The sequence below is a fragment of the Procambarus clarkii genome, chromosome 22 (assembly GCF_040958095.1).
Source record: "Procambarus clarkii isolate CNS0578487 chromosome 22, FALCON_Pclarkii_2.0, whole genome shotgun sequence".
Taxonomy (NCBI): domain Eukaryota; kingdom Metazoa; phylum Arthropoda; class Malacostraca; order Decapoda; family Cambaridae; genus Procambarus; species Procambarus clarkii.
This window is the reverse complement of record NC_091171.1, coordinates 42,742,348-42,758,443: the sequence shown is the minus strand read 5'-3', so window position 1 is coordinate 42,758,443 and position 16,096 is coordinate 42,742,348. Positions and strand designations below refer to the sequence as shown.

General features: G+C 42.8%; 2 protein-coding genes across 2 annotated transcripts; both read right to left on the bottom strand.

The window, feature by feature from the left end:
- Window positions 1–531: 531 nt before the first annotated feature.
- Window positions 532–1,011, bottom strand: LOC138367551 (uncharacterized). Its single transcript, XM_069329248.1, has one exon. The coding sequence runs from the start codon at window positions 1,009–1,011 to the stop codon at window positions 532–534; it is 480 nt and encodes a 159-aa protein (XP_069185349.1).
- A 5,953-nt stretch (window positions 1,012–6,964) lies between these two features.
- Zmynd10 (zinc finger MYND-type containing 10) lies at window positions 6,965–14,914 on the bottom strand. Its single transcript, XM_045739865.2, has 7 exons — window positions 14,686–14,914; window positions 13,901–14,009; window positions 12,272–12,388; window positions 11,671–11,878; window positions 10,749–11,338; window positions 10,260–10,498; window positions 6,965–7,340 (listed from the first exon to the last, which is right to left on the bottom strand). Exons 1-7 carry the CDS (start codon window positions 14,781–14,783, stop codon window positions 7,247–7,249), a joined length of 1,455 nt encoding a protein of 484 aa, XP_045595821.2. The 5' UTR covers window positions 14,784–14,914; the 3' UTR covers window positions 6,965–7,246.
- Window positions 14,915–16,096: the final 1,182 nt, after the last annotated feature.

The window sequence follows — 16,096 nt, the reverse complement described above, 5'->3', positions numbered from 1 at the left end:
CAGCTGGATTCGGCCTCTTCCAATCCAAGAACAGCTAGAGACATATTAATTAACTTGTATATATCCCAATCTAATATGTCATGACGGGAGGTCACCAAAGCACCATAAAAGTCCTATCCAACGCTGTTTGACTTTGTTGGTCCAGCAAGACATATGACGTCCACTACTTCTCTTGTGATGGAGTTTAGTCACACCCAGCAGTTATCTTGTTCTATTATTAACAACGATTTTAGCATGGGTACTGCAGATACATTTATAAGAGGATTGTGGATTCTGCAGTGTGCGCTTCACCTTAAAGACAAGTAATAATGAATTTGCTTTAAATGATCAGTAACGCATTGATGTCCTGCAATCTGCGGTTTTTTTGTTGCCAAGAATTCATGTACAGTCACCCGCTATGACAGCCATCGTCTCCAGACCTCGCCCCGTGACCTGTCATCGTCTCCAGACCTCGCCCCGTGACTGTCATCAATGTTCCGTGTGTAGCTCACTTCCTAACTCATTGCGGTAGAACAAGAAAGGCTCTGTAGGTTAAATATGATGTTGACCTTCACTGTCTTCTCCACCTCCTTCCTCAGGTAGAGGAAGGATGGTATACATAGGTGGAGGAAGGATGGTATACATAGGTGGAGGAAGGATGGTATACATAGGTGGAGGAAGGATGGTATACATAGGTGGAGGAAGGATGGTATACATAGGTGGAGGAAGGATGGTATACATAGGTGGAGGAAGGATGGTATACATAGGTGGAGGAAGGATGGTATACATAGGTGGAGGAAGGATGGTATACATAGGTGGAGGAAGGATGGTATACATAGGTGGAGGAAGGATGGTATACATAGGTGGAGGAAGGATGGTATACATAGGTGGAGGAAGGATGGTATACATAGGTGGAGGAAGGATGGTATACATAGGTGGAGGAAGGATGGTATACATAGGTGGAGGAAGGATGGTATACATGCCTTCAGCTACGAGCGCTGCTCTGCTGTTGTACTGTGATGCATCGTCCATGTCATTCAGGGATCGAATGCTCTGAAACCAGTCACTTCTCCATCCAGTTCACTCCTTGTTGATTCCATCGACTCCGGTCAACAGCCGGTGGCCGAGCGGACAGCACGCTGGGCACGTGATCCTGTGGTCCCGGGTTCGATCCCGGGCGCCGGCGAGAAACGATGGGCAGAGTTTCTTTCACCCTATGCCCCCTGTTACCTAGCAGTAAATAGGTATCTGGGAGTTAGTCAGCTGTCACGGGCTGCTTCCTGGTGTGTGTTTGTGTGTGGTGTGGAGAGAAGAAAAAAAGTAGTTAGTGAACAGTTGATTGACAGTTGAGAGGCGAGCCGAAAGAGCAAAGCTCAACCCTCGCAAACACAACTAGGTGAATACAACTAGGTGAATACAACTAGGTGAATACAACTAGGTGAATAAACATTGTGACCAGACAGTAACACGAAGCTTGAGAAACTGACAAGCAAGTTATCGTGTCCTTATCTGTTGATCGCATATCTTGCGACTTACTAAATAAAAAGTTATAGAGTATTTCACCTTCGGGAGGTAAATTGCCAGATCTGAGAATTCGTCAGTCTTCAAAACAAAGTAATGACTGGCGACGACACGGTACAATAATTGGGTTAGGATATCTATATCCAGGTCATCAGTTCACCGGGACGCTGTGTTGTTTAATTACATTTTTTTTTTTTTTTTTTTTTTTTTTTTTGAGATATATACAAGAGTTGTTACATTCTTGTACAGCCACTAGTACGCGTAGCGTTTCGGGCAAGTCCTTAATCCTATGGTCCCTGGAATACGATCCCCTGCCGCGAAGAATCGTTTTTTCATCCAAGTACACATTTTACTGTTGCGTTAAACAGAGGCTACAGTTAAGGAATTGCGCCCAGTAAATCCTCCCCGGCCAGGATACGAACCCATGACATAGCGCTCGCGGAACGCCAGGCGAGTGTCTTACCACTACACCACGGAAACTGTTAACGACACTAACTGTATAGCAGGTGATAGCATCAGGACTCCCCGCTGTGGTGTGAACTTTGCTTCACTACACGACTCTTACTAAGTATGATGCCTCAAGGTCCTTGGTGTTGTCGTTAGAGGGAACACGAGCTAAACCTTCAAGATCACCGCTTGTAATGTAGATGTTCTCTGTTTAAGTGTCGGTGTCTATTGTTTATGTTTATGGTGAAATACTCGACAACTTTTTGTTTTGTAAGTCGCAAGCTACGCGATCAACAGATACGGCAACTTGCGTGTTAGCTTCTCATGCTTCGTGCTATTGTCTGGTCACAATGTGTTGCATCGGTGTCGATGGAATAAATGAACGCCGTGATCGTTACTGTCTTCGCTATCTTGCGGGGTCCCTACAACACCCCTCACTCTCACTTATGTCGTACTTTAACCTTTACCCCTCCTGTGGTCCCTCTTCCCTTTCAACACCTACCTTTTTCTGAAGGATTGTCTCACTTGCAAGGTTCTCTTTTGATTCGTGTTACTAATATCTCTCCTCGTGTCGTTCCATACTGGCCCCCGTGGAGGGTCCCCCGTTCCTGAGTTTTGTAAAATCTTGACCCACGTGACTAAAGCTTTTACCCCCTCCTACAGTTCTGAAACGCCTTTTCCTTGCACACTTTTCTTCAAACTCCCGCTAAATTTCCATCTTCACAGATGGGTCTAAGTCTGCAGACGGTGTAGGCTACTCTGTTGTTTTTCCTGACCACACCTATATTTGTCGCCTGTCTCCAGAGACTAGCATCTTCACGGCAGAACTTTATGTTATTTTGTATGCTTTTCGTCAACTGCTTTCTCACTGTCAATCTTCCTTTGTTGTTATAGTTGACTCTCGCAGGTCCCTCATGGCTCCGGAGTCCTTTAATCCAACCCATTCTGTGGTAGTCGAAATTCAACATCGAGTGTTTCTTATCTCCAGCAGGTTTAAGACAGTGGAGTTTTGCTGGGTTCCCAGCCATATTGGTGTGTCCTTAAATGAGCTTGCGGAAGCTGCCGCTAAGGAGGTTATCCGCACTTGTTCCATATCCCGTAAAGGTGTTCCTTATTCCGACTTCTACCCCGGTTAGTCATTTCTTAATCCTTGCCCGATGGCAGGGTCGTTGGTCTTCTGTTACCGGTAACAAACTGCGTGCTTTTAAGGGTAGCGTGTTCCCTTGACCTTCCTCCTACCACCATAACCAGCGGTGGGAAACGGCTCTGGCGTGGTTGCGTATTGGTCATACACGTTTAACTCACGGGCACTTAATGGAGCGCCGCCCTGTTCCTTATTGTCCAGACTACATTGTCCCTCTTACGGTCGTGCATATCCTTGTTGAATGTCCTGACTTCCGGGACGAGCGTGTGTCTTGCTTCCCGACTGTCCCCTCGCGGTCACCTGTCCCTCGATATAATCATCGGTGAATCATATACCTTTGATATCGTTCGCCTTATGCGCTTTTGTTTTCGTATTTGCATCCTTAGTGATATTTAGCCCTTTTTTAATATCCCGCACATTTGATGGCGCTACATAGCCTTCCCGGCTTGTGCCTTCTTTTAATAATTACTAGTTTACTTCTCTTCTTATGTGTGGATGTGTTTGGTGCATATAGATGAAAGTTGCCTCATAAGTCCATTATGAAGCATAAGTGTGCTACTTGGAACTTTTGTTTCGAGTAGCTGAATCATAAACAACAACAGCTGCCTCATATGGGCCCTCTACAGTTTCATTTGTTTAGGTGTTCTTAAAGAAGGATGGTTTGAGGCTGTTAGTAGATAAGACTTCACAAGGTTACCGCATCTGAGGTTATTCACTGTGTCCAGTCCAGGTACACGGAGTTCGGAAGTAATAATTATTAGTCTTGTTTTGTCATAGGCGTTCGTTAGCATCAGAGGCCGGGGGTGAGTTCGTAACTGCCACCCTCCCCTGTGTTCTACGTTTCTGTTCATAGTTCTGCGTTTGAATAAAGTATATATAGGACAAACAACAGCCTGGTTGACCAGACGACCAACCGGGAGGTCTGGTTGGAGACCGGGCCGCGGGGCCTTTGATCCCTCAGAACCTCAACAAGGCTGATAGCTCTTCAAGGTTGATATTCCTCTTCACAAGGAATCCAGGCAGTACGGCACTATCTGTAGAACAAGTGGCCGGGTAGTACAGTACTATGGGTAGGTAGTACTAGTGTACTGCCACCATTAATATAACAAGTTTACTGGAACTAGTACTATGAAACAAGTTTCTTTGCTTCTTCACTAAGTTCTTCATCGTATACACTTAATTGTTGGTCATCAAAGCGTAAAATACACACCCTGGCAAGATAGAGCATTAATTTAAACTGTCAGCTCGTCAGTAGACTGATCAGTTGGCACATCGCTGTATCATGAATGGCGGGGGAGGGAGAGGCTGTAATTCCCTCACTGAAAAAAAATTCTCGCCTGAAATAAAATCATTTATACACCTCTCATACTCACAAATTTCTTAACTTTAAATAAATATATAATTTACTTAATGTTTAGTGTTGTAAATACAGTATTTATTTGAAGACATCAACTGAAATTATAATGCCATTGTAGGTTTAGTTTTGCGTACTATTTATAAACATTGTACACGTACCTCAGAGGTACGTGTACCCATAATGTGGAGACTAATGTTCTGACATAATCCTATTAGCTGAGGCACCATTACCCCCACGACTAAATGTGCACTTGATACTCTATTAACTCCAAGTGGAATAAGGGTATTGATCCCTGTAACAGTATAATGGGGTTGGAAGACGAGGCTATACTAAATGTCCGTTAGGATAATAGTGTTTGCGAGGCTGGTGTGAATTAGCTTGTCCCACTCCGCCTTTGGTACATCAATTTTACTGTTATTAAGTCTATGTCAGGTGCTTTTGTCGGCAAATGGTAATTGTTTCATGAAGAAAGGAATATTCCTTGTGTATGGATCCACTGGAAATAATGTTTTCTGACAAATTAGGAATTACTTGAATAACCTTCAAATAATATTAATAATAGTAATAATAATGTTTATTCAGGTAAAAGTACATACATTCAAAATGAGTTACAAACAAAATGTTGGATTTGTAGATGGAGCTAGTACAACAATGCCTAAAGCAACTAATATGCACACACACACAGCTAGGGGGCCTGACAGCTGAGTGGACAGCGCTCGGGATTCGTAATCCTAGGGTCCGGAGATCGATCCCGGCGATGGCGAAAACAAATGGGCAGAGTTTCTTTCACCCTAATGCCCCCTGTTCACCTAGAAGTAAATAGGTACCTAAGAGTTAAACAGCTGCTACGGGCTGCTTCCTGGAGGTGTGTGTGGGGAAAAAAATAAGTTGATTGATTGACAGTTGAGAGGTGGACCCAAAGAGCAGAGCTCAACCCCCGCAAGCACAACTAGATGAATAAATACACACACACACACGTACGTACGTACGTACGTTAGGTGAGAAGGTGGTGGAGGCCAAGACCGTCAGTAGTTTCAAAGCGTTATATGACAAAGAGTGCTGGGAAGACGGGACACCACGAGCGTAGCTCTCATCCTGTAACTACACTTAGGTAATTACACACCTCTCATCTCCCTCAACCTCCCCTCCCCCATATCCTCCTCTCCCTCTGTCTCCCTACTTACCATTCTCCTCTCTATATATCACTTCTCTCTCTCTTCATTTCTCTGAACCTTGTAGACTAATACTAACCCTAGGGAACAAAAAGGGATCAAGCATGATGGTAGGACAACAGAACACAGTTGGAGGAGAGGGACAGGGCGAGTCATACAGGTGAGTACGGAGATAATCGCTCGTGCATGGAGGGGAATCAGTGGGGAATTTAAAGACACGAGGGAAACCATAAGTAAACTACAGATGGGACTAAGTGCAGCGCAAGACGAGATAAAAAAAAAACATAAAAACAAGCCCTCCAGAGACTCTGGCCCAGGCAACCAACCCCCCAGGTAACGGGATGTAGCAATGGCAGGGACCCCCTATAATGGGTGCCACCTTTGCTGAAATGCTGAAGAAGAGCCCAAAAGCCATGTCCACAATCAAGGATGTTAAAATGAAAGCAGTAACTTCACTGTAAAATGAAAGCAGTAACTTCACAAAGCAGGAGGACGCTAGATGCACTAGCCAGCTAATGGAAAGGAAAAAGAGCTGTAGTCGTGGTAAGTATTAAGGAACAATAAAGTTCTAAACAGGAAGAGTGGAGGACATTTCTTTGCTGCTTCTGGAAACATTTATTATTAAGGAGCACATCCTCCGAATAGACAGTACGTTTTAGTACTAAATGTAATAAGTACAATCCTGACTATCGGCATAGTACGTAAATACACTTAATCACCAGCAACGCTCCAAAATATTGTGAATATTAGAGTTTACCTGAAAAGCTTTATAGAAAACCACGACCTAACCTAACCTTGGGAATGTAGGAGGACAAACATGTAAATAGCATTTATTGCTTCTTAATTACAATTAGTACTTAATCTATAGTTATATTGATATCACAATTTTATAAAACTAATAAAACAAAACTAAAGTCTTTCAATAAATTATGAAGTAACTCAGGATATTTTCAAATTTTGTATAAAATCTCTATTGTTTAATAAAACTGAAAAAAGAAATTCTTTATATCTAATACTTTTATCTAATGAATTGAATGCAAAAACGACAACCTAAAAATTTTGAGTTCATTAATACAAAATTAATTCATATTTATGGTGAGGTAAATATAACAACACAATCAATTGTATTTATTAACTATGCAGACAGTGAGGAATGTACTTATTACATTTAGTATTTAAACGTACTGTGTATTCGGAGGATGGGTTGCTATTAAGACTACTCAAAGCCCAGTCGATAGAGCTGCGGCCTTACAGCACGCGTGGGTCCAGGGTTCGAGTCTCCTAGAGCCCAGGTGAATAGAATCAGGTGATGTAATTAAGGTAATCCAAAAGACATAATTATTAATTTATTTTATTTTATTAACAAACACTTAGGGTTAATTAGCAACGGTGCTAATAATCCCAATGAAACAGCAAATTAAGAGCTATTATCCTACATCAGCTCATCTGAAGCCTCCCCCGAGAACAGTTACCTAATGAGCTTATGATTTGTTTTACACTAGGAATCAACTTTATTTAGCGCTAAGTAACAATCGAGTTTAGTAACAGGATGAAGCTGAAGCCCACGGCGCACCAGAGGCTTCACACAGACGGTTGAGAGGTACATATACAGGTACCTTGCTCCTGTCACTGTATGAAAGTGGTTTTCCTGGTTCTCGGGTCAGAGGTGAGGAGGTCACAGAGCTTCTTGTGGTCAGGCCAGTGCTTCACCTGGCATTCTCTGTGTCACACGACAAAGAAAGTTGCGTTAGAGTACTTTTTCAGACTTAAAGTATCTATATCTAGTTTAGTGTACCTTGTGTAAGCCTAACGCATCCTTATCTAATTTTGTGTACTTTGTGCAAGCCTAATGTATTTATATATATATATATATATATGTCGTACCTAGTAGCCAGAACTCACTTCTCAGCCTACTATTCAAGGCCCGATTTGCCTAATAAGCCAAGTTTTCCTGAATTAATATATTTACTATAATTTTTTTCTTATGAAATGATAAAGCAACCCTTTTCTCTATGTATGAGGTCAATTTTTTTATTATTGGAGTTAAAATTAACGTAGATATATGACCGAACCTAACCAACCCTACCTAACCTAACCTAACCTATATTTATATGTAAGGTTAGGTTAGGTAGCCAAAAAAAGCTAGGTTAGGTTAGGTTAGGTAGGTTAGGTAGACGAAAAAACATTAATTCATGAAAACTTGGCTTATTAGGCAAATCGGGCCTTGAATAGTAGGCTGAGAAGTGCGTTCTGGCTATTAGGTACGACATATATATATATATATATATATATATGTATATATATATATATATATATATATATATATATATATATATATATATATATATATATATATATATATATATATGTCGTACCTAGTAGCCAGAACTCACTTCTCAGCCTACTATGCAAGGCCGGATTTGCCTAATAAGACAAGTTTTCATGAATTAATTGTTTTTCGACTACCTAACCTACCTAACCTAACCTAACCTATCTTTTTCGGCTACCTAACCCAACCTAACCTATAAAGATAGGTTAGGTTAGGTTAGGTAGGGTTGGTTAGGTTCGGTCTTATATCTACGTTAATTTTAACTCCAATAAAAAAAATTGACCTCATACATAATGAAATGGGTAGCTTTATCATTTCATAAGAAAAAAATTAGAGAAAATATATTAATTCATGAAAACTTGGCTTATTAGGTAAATCGGGCCTTGCATAGTAGGCCGAGAAGTGCGTTCTGGCTACTAGGTACGACATATATATATATATATATATATATATATATATATATATATATATATATATATATATATATATTTTAAGCTTAATGTGTCTGTATCTAATATATTGTAACTTATGCAGGATTATGTACATATATCTAGTTTAGTGTACTCTATGCAAGCTCAATATAGCTATATCTAATATAGCAGACCTTGCGCTAGTTTAAAACATCTATATCTAGTTTAACTGAACTTTTGTAAGCTTAAAGTATCTACATCTAATTTCTAATTTTTGTATCGAGTTCATTATTTCATTATCTATTTAATTTATATATTTTCATATATATTCTATTAATATATTTTATGAACATTATATTTTTCATTTAATTGCACATTTTGTTAAAGCAGTATGTCCTTATTCCCGGATAAAATTAATACTGAAGTATATATATATATATTTTCTTATCCAAATAAACATAAGGAGAATTGCAAATGATGTTTGTTGACTGTTTTAGTGTCCTTTTGTGTGACGAACAGACATAGATACTTTATCGGATTATGTATTAATTGGATTTAGTTTACTTGTAAATATTTTGTTTCCGTATCTCATACGGGCATGCAGCATCCACACACACACACACACACACACACACACACACACACACACACACACACACACACACACACACACACACACACACACACACACACACATTGACGGTTGAGAGGCGGGACCAAAGAGCCAGAGCTCAACCCCCGCAAGCACAATTAGGTGAGCACACACACAGACAAAATGTACATTAGTTAAGTGTAAAGGTTTTGGAGTTCCTCCGCTTCCGGACATTAACTGAGGACGTAGTAGGCGTTTCCTCTCTAGATCGCCACACTAGGCTGCTGAAACAAGAAACTGGCAGCTCTTGGATCTCTGGTGATGTCAACGAGCCTGGAGGGTGTTGTTACACCTCCTGCATCCAACTTCCCAGTTCCGTCGTAAAGATGCCACAGTACTTATTTCGTAGATTCCTTGAGCAAATTGGGACCGCACCGAGTATCGGTATTTCGGGAAGCATTCAAGCTTTTCACATACACACACATAGTGAGATCCCAGCATGCTCAGGTGAGTGCTGAGTTGACAGCGCTAGCAAATGTGGACCGACTGATTGATGGATGAAGATTAAGCCACCACAAGAGGTGGCACGGGCATGAGTAGCCCGTAGGTGGCAGATGTTTGAAGTGAATGTGGTCTTTGGTCGTGTAACATCATGAAGTGTCTCTGGGCCTGTGGACCGACTGGAGTAACTACCGTAATTGGTCGACACAGCATCTTGCAAGTGCAGGGCAGGGAAAAACCAACAGGTTCTACACATGTACATGTTGGTTCAACAATCTATATTTATTGCATCATGTTAATCCTAGACACGCTTCTTTTAACCTCACTCCTTTATCATTATCCTTTCCTGTACGCTTTTCTCCTTCTTGGACTAAAATATAGAAGGAAAACGTTGAGACGATTATGACGGTTGAGTCATGCGTAATTTCTCGCCTTACGTCCTCACAAACCTCTACACCTTTTGCTTCAGGAACAGCAGTCTGCACAAGAGTAGCCTAAGGCAGATATGTAATTTAAGTTAAGTAACGACTCCAGGAGCACAATAATCTGAGACTGACACCATTATTTTCAAATGTGTTTATCAAGTACAATGCTTACCTTTGGGAGGGAGGTAGGGAGTTGTCAGGGGGGGGGAAGCGCCAAGCCATTACGACTAGATGGCACTTGGGAGGGGGTCAGGATAAGGATTTGGGATGGGACGGGAGGGAAGGAATGGTTACCTTTGGGAACCCTTGTGTGTATTGAGGTTTTCAGTGCAGGGAACAGAATGTAAAATTGGGATGACCTGTTTGTCGAGGAACTGCTTACCTGCGACAGTACCACTGAGCGCGGCACTTGGAGCACCTGCGGCCTGCTGGGCTACCGCAGGAGGCGCATGCGGGGGTATCGGGCAGCAGAGCCTCCAGGGCGTCGAGGTCCCACGCTGCTGCCAAGTTCGTCGCCAGGGCTTTCAGGGCTTCAGGCGTGGGCGTGAGGAACCTGGCCTCCAGGAGGTCCGCCAACTCACCCCATCGGCCCTCCCACATGCCTGCCACGCCCCCGCCCAGCTACCACCCACGCCCACATTGGTTAGATCTTTGTTGATAACTTGTGGTACTTGTGTTCAGCATTAATATTTATATATATATATATATATATATATATATATATATATATATATATATATATATATATATATATATATATATATATATATATATATATATATGACAGTAAGCATCAACGAACTAACGACACTTGGAGTAACACTTTGCCTTTAGTAACTGAGGGTAGGAAGAGGGGTTGGCATGTACCTACCTGGGCAATGGTGGTGACGAGGGGCGGAGGACGAGCTTGCTGGGGGGCGGTGAGGGCCAGAGCGGCCAGCCAGCGGGCCAGGGGCTCTAGTGCCGGTACCTGGGCCAAGGCCGCGGCACTCAAGCGACCTCGCAACTTCAGCAGTGCCGTCCTCCTGCCGCTGCTGACCTCGTACATGGCCAGGGTCTCCCGGTCCATCAGGAGGGAGTAGAGTGCCGTCCACAGCTGGCACTCTGTGGGCGTGAGGGGCGCGGCATCCCCCTGTTCCACCCACTGGCCCTCTTGAAACACGTAGTTGTGACCGTTGTGCAGCGTCCTCCAGGGTGCCAGGTGAAGCAGGGAGGCCAGCAGCTGCGGCACGTCGTGGGTGTGCAGGAGGCGGGTGGTGGCACACAGTGGGAGACGGCGACGACAGCAGGCCAGCAGCTGGATGACAGCAGCTGCCCGACACGCCAGCACCAGACCCACACGACGCTCCTCTCTTGACACCTCCCTCACTATGCTGTCCTGCTTCTCCTCACTCTCACTCTCTCCGCCCTCAACCTCCCCGCCTCCCGTCTCACCAGTTCCTCTCATCTCCGGCGTCTTATCTGGACGAGAGAGAGAGAGGGAGGGAGCAGGGTGCATAAGAATCGGATTAAAACCTATTCAGTATTCGAGAACTTTAACTAGCCTCACTAACCACACTCCCTACGCAACCACCCCATTCGCTTCCAACTGGTCACGTCCCTCTGGCCACACAATTCACTGCAGGATGACAGCAATAATGAACTATTATTAATAAGTTACATGTACATTTTAAACAATAACGATGGGAAATAAGAGAAACATTGCTTCAAGAACTGTTGCTTTCATACGCTTGAGGTTAATGAGGCTGTTAGTGCTGGCATTATCCTATCTCTTCTTTCCTCACTAGCCTTACCAGCCAGGGCGGGGCTTGCTGTCCAGGACTCCTGAGGTTCGTAGAGCAGGGGCTGGTGTGGGTGGGCGTGGGCGTGGGCGGCCATTCGGTTGAGTTGCCTCACGCTGTAGTCGATCACGTCGAGGGCTAGACCGTCGAGGGCTGCTGCCGAATCTTCGTGGTAGACCAGGTTCTCCAGCAGCCCCAGCACCGCCGCCTCCGTCTGCAGCTGAGGTGAACCACAGAGAGAATGAGACCACTTCCTGGCCTGTCTTGAGGTACTGAGTTCAGGCATGATCTGTGTGTGTGTGGCGGGGGGGGGGGAGGAGTGTATGGGGGTAAAGGAGGGGTGTATGGGTGGGAAATTATTAAGGAAGAGGAGGTGTATGGGTATAAGGGAGGGGAAATATATGGGTGCATGTGAGAGTAAGAGCGGGCATATTTGTTTCCTTACTTCAAAAATACAGTAATCGAAAGAATGTTTTAGTGTAGGGGGGGGGGGTAATGAAGGGCCTTCTCCCTTGGTAATGGACTATAAGCAAGGGAGACGACCCTGGTGCTAGACCAAGATGAGAGTATACACCTACGCCCACGCCCATTTTCTCCCACGCCCGTGACTCACCACCATAACGAAGGGCAGGGAGGAGGAGGGTACCAACTGACGGCGGCTCAGCAGGAGGGGCAGCACGTTCAGTCTCCAGGCCTCAGTAGTCAGCAGGTGCCACACCACCGTCAGCCCCTGCGGGAATGTCAGCAGCTACCGTCAACAGGGGCCTCTCATCCCCGCTGACACGTTGATTTAGTCAGTGAGTTAGAAGGATACGAATTCACTTCCACTCAAAGTATACAGTTTAGTCACCTACTATATAATGACTAAACCACACATCCAGAAAATGGAGGAACGATACAAGAGGAAGCAATAAATTTTGCTTATATATGTGTACTCCCACTTGTCACTGCTATGAAATATTTACTAACACAAATAAAAAACAAATCGCTCTATAATGCCTCCTTGTTAATGACAGAAAATATAGACTCTTCACATAATTAAATACATCATATCTGAAATAAAATATACAATATTTTGAACATTTGACTTATGTTGGATACGGTTTGATGTGATCTATGCGAGGCCAGAATGACATTACGATTTCGTGGTACATGGCAATGCTGTCTGTACACTGCTATACGGCCTAGGTTAGGCTGTTTTAATCTCGTTATTCCTTAACTGTTTGCTAATACGACAAATTGTGAGCAGCTTGGTGAGCAAAAGTCTACAGTTGGTACATTTAGTAAATATTATGTGGTCTTAACAGGAGGGTGGGTTGACTAATTCAGCCAAATGATTGAAAATAACTGACTAGAATATTAGGATATTTATAGAATAAACTAAACTTTCGACTTGGTTTCCTATTGTCGGGGTCAGGAAGCCTATTAGGGTCATCGACGTCCCCTAAGGGCCTAGACCAACGACTGACTCATCTTACCCAAGATGATAACTTAATGAATAAATCCACAAGGGCCGTGATGAAGGTTCGAACTCACGCCCGGGATGATCCCACACGCTGTCTTCATCGACTGATCCACGACATGGTCATGGTTGCCCTTTGTGGATTTATTCATTTGATGCATCACGCTATTGTGATTTATGTGTGTATGATAACTTACTCCCGGGTGAATATTTATTGCAATAGGTCACCAGAGGCGTCAGGTGACAAAGCTCCGTCCTATCAGGGAATAGTAAATATTCTGCATTGATTCCAGTGAATAGTGGCCTCGTTGTGGAGTGATTCCAGTGAATAGTGGCCTCGTTGTGGAGTGATTCCAGTGAATAGTGGCCTCGTTGTGGAGTGATTCCAGTGAATAGTGGCCTCGTTGTAGAGTGATTCCAGTGAATAGTGGCCTCGTTGTGGAGTGATTCCAGTGAATAGTGGCCTCGTTGTGGAGTGATTCCAGTGAATAGTGGCCTCGTTGTGGAGTGATTCCAGTGAATAGTGGCCTCGTTGTAGAGTGATTCCAGTGAATAGTGGCCTCGTTGTGGAGTGATTCCAGTGAATAGTGGCCTCGTTGTGGAGTGATTCCAGTGAATAGTGGCCTCGTTGTGGAGTGATTCCAGTGAATAGTGGCCTCGTTGTGGAGTGATTTGAGTAGATTATACAACCATTTATAAAAAAAACTAAGTTTAATAAGAATTTGTCATGTGATCTATGCTGGAGAACCTGGAGTGAAGGACGAGCACCTAGAGACTAACCTTGTGGTGGAGGGTGAGGGCGTCCTGGACGTAGTCGTGGGTGGTGTGGGTGGTCTCCAGCGCCGCCTGTACTCCCAGCTGCACCAGACGGCACCCACACACCACCCACCTGTGGTGCCAGGGAGTGAGGGAAGGCGAGGGTTAATGAAGATAATGATAAAGATGCGGTTTAAGGAGAAGGAGGAGGGGGAAAGAAGGAAGGAAGGGAGGAAGACAAAACACGACTGACTGTTTGTCAAGTCACTGATGCTGAAGAAACTAATTCTATGTAACTATAAAATAACTATAAAAATAATTATATATATAACTATAAAATATCTAATTCAAGAGGAATTAGATATTTTTCAGTGACGTTATTATGTAGTCAATAACAAATAATGGCAGATGTAGATTCTTAGAATAATTAGGAAATAAATATAAATACTTGACACTTTTAGGAGAAAAATGCAGATTTACAGAGACTCGGTGAGAGGCAAATTAAGGAAAGTGATTTACAGGTACTCTATTGACAAGTGTCTGGTTCACCTTCTGATCAATCTACGACGTCCTAACTGCTAGTAAAATAACAGTTTCTAAAACACGGAATAATTAGGCTATATCCAAACACCATATTTGTTTCTATTCTTATAAATAAAATCAAGAATAAAAGAGAGCCAGTATACGAACAAGAGAAAATAAATTATATAGACAGTTCGATATATATACATTGTGTACAGAGAACAACGACACAGCTGGTCGCTCGTCGCCATGACAACGGGGACGCTAGCGAGACACGCTCCCCTTACCTGGGCGAAAGCATTTCCTCCATGTTGATACACTCTAATTCCTCGATATAATGATCAATCTCAAAGCGGTGGAGTATGTTAGTCTGGGCGTGAGCCATGTTGGCAGGAGCGGAATGGTTTCAGCGCGTCTGTAACGGCAAGGAAGGTGAGTGAGAGGCGTGTGTTGATAGCAGCGAGGGGTCACTGCGTCGAGGCTCCCGCCATGCTCAGTGCCGGGAACAAAATAACATCGCCGTGGGTGCCAGTCTTAAAATTAATATTAGGGCGCATCCGATCCCACGATCGTCGTCGCCCCTAAATCAACACAACAACAACAAATTAATATTAACAAAGATAAAATAATATATAGCGAAATGAAGAGATTCGTTAATTAACGCTGGGTAGGCTACTATGTTTTTAATAATAATAATTATTATTGTTATTATTATTACTGTAATAATAATATAGGATAAAAACTTACACTTGTGTATTTGTGAAATTTATGTAAGAAATTTACACCAAGCCTTTCTCACTCTCGTGAGTGCTTTATCAAGGTCTGAGTGAGTGATTAGGACGAGACTTACATCTTAACGTCTAATGAGGCTGTTATCCTGGGTCCAGTCTTCTATGAAAGATCCTGGGTTCAATCCTCTATCCAAAAGAAGGATAAGAGGATTGGACCTAGGATAGCAGCCTCATTAGACGTTAAGATGTAAGTCTCGTCCTTAACCACACACTCAGACCTTGAAAAAGCACTCAAGCGAGTGAGAAAGACTTGGTGTAAATTCCTTATATAAATTTCCCAAATACACAAGTGTGGGTTTTTATCCTATGTTATTATGCCTTTGAGAAGACATTACCATAACTAATAATAATATAAATGCATGAAAATGTGTATACAAGGAACATAAGACTGACGGAAGCGTTTCTGGCAAAACTTAGAATAATTGAGATAGAAGGTATTTCAAGGTATAATGGGGCCAACACTTAATACTAAATGAGAAGTAAGCCAAGATATGCGAGATGTTCACGAAATATAAGAAATGATATATGCAATATAGAGGTTATACTTACTGATTAACATAGACTGGCTTATACTCTGACAACAACATGATATCATCCGTCACCAAATTCTATATAGAGCATTTAGTGAGTTAGTTACATAAATGATGAATACAAATATATTTTCCACTTGGGAAGTACAGTTAAACAACTGTTTAAAACACTGATATATTATCAAACTGGGAGAGGTATCCGGCGGTGCCCGGGTGCCCTCACCTTCCCCCCTCCTCTCCCCCACCCCCTTTTATGTTTCATAATATAATATTAGGGGAAAAAACGGTACAGATTTAAGGATTTGTTTTCCTCTTGACAAAAACTCTTCGGAATTGTCAATCCATATTTCACAATTGAATCTGGAAGAACTTGATGG

What these genes read in the sequence shown, in the direction of transcription:
- LOC138367551 (XM_069329248.1), bottom strand. Translation starts at nt 1,011, where the DNA reads ATGGACGATGCATCACAGTACAACAGCAGAGCAGCGCTCGTAGCTGAA.
- Zmynd10 (XM_045739865.2), bottom strand. Translation starts at nt 14,783, where the DNA reads ATGGCTCACGCCCAGACTAACATACTCCACCGCTTTGAGATTGATCAT. An exon ending in CCCTCACCCTCCACCACAAG is followed by an intron (nt 12,389 to 13,900) that starts GTTAGTCTCTAG and finishes ACATTCCCGCAG; the next exon opens with GGGCTGACGGTGGTGTGGCA. An exon ending in GCTCAGTGGTACTGTCGCAG is followed by an intron (nt 7,341 to 10,259) that starts GTAAGCAGTTCC and finishes CGTGTGACACAG; the next exon opens with AGAATGCCAGGTGAAGCACT.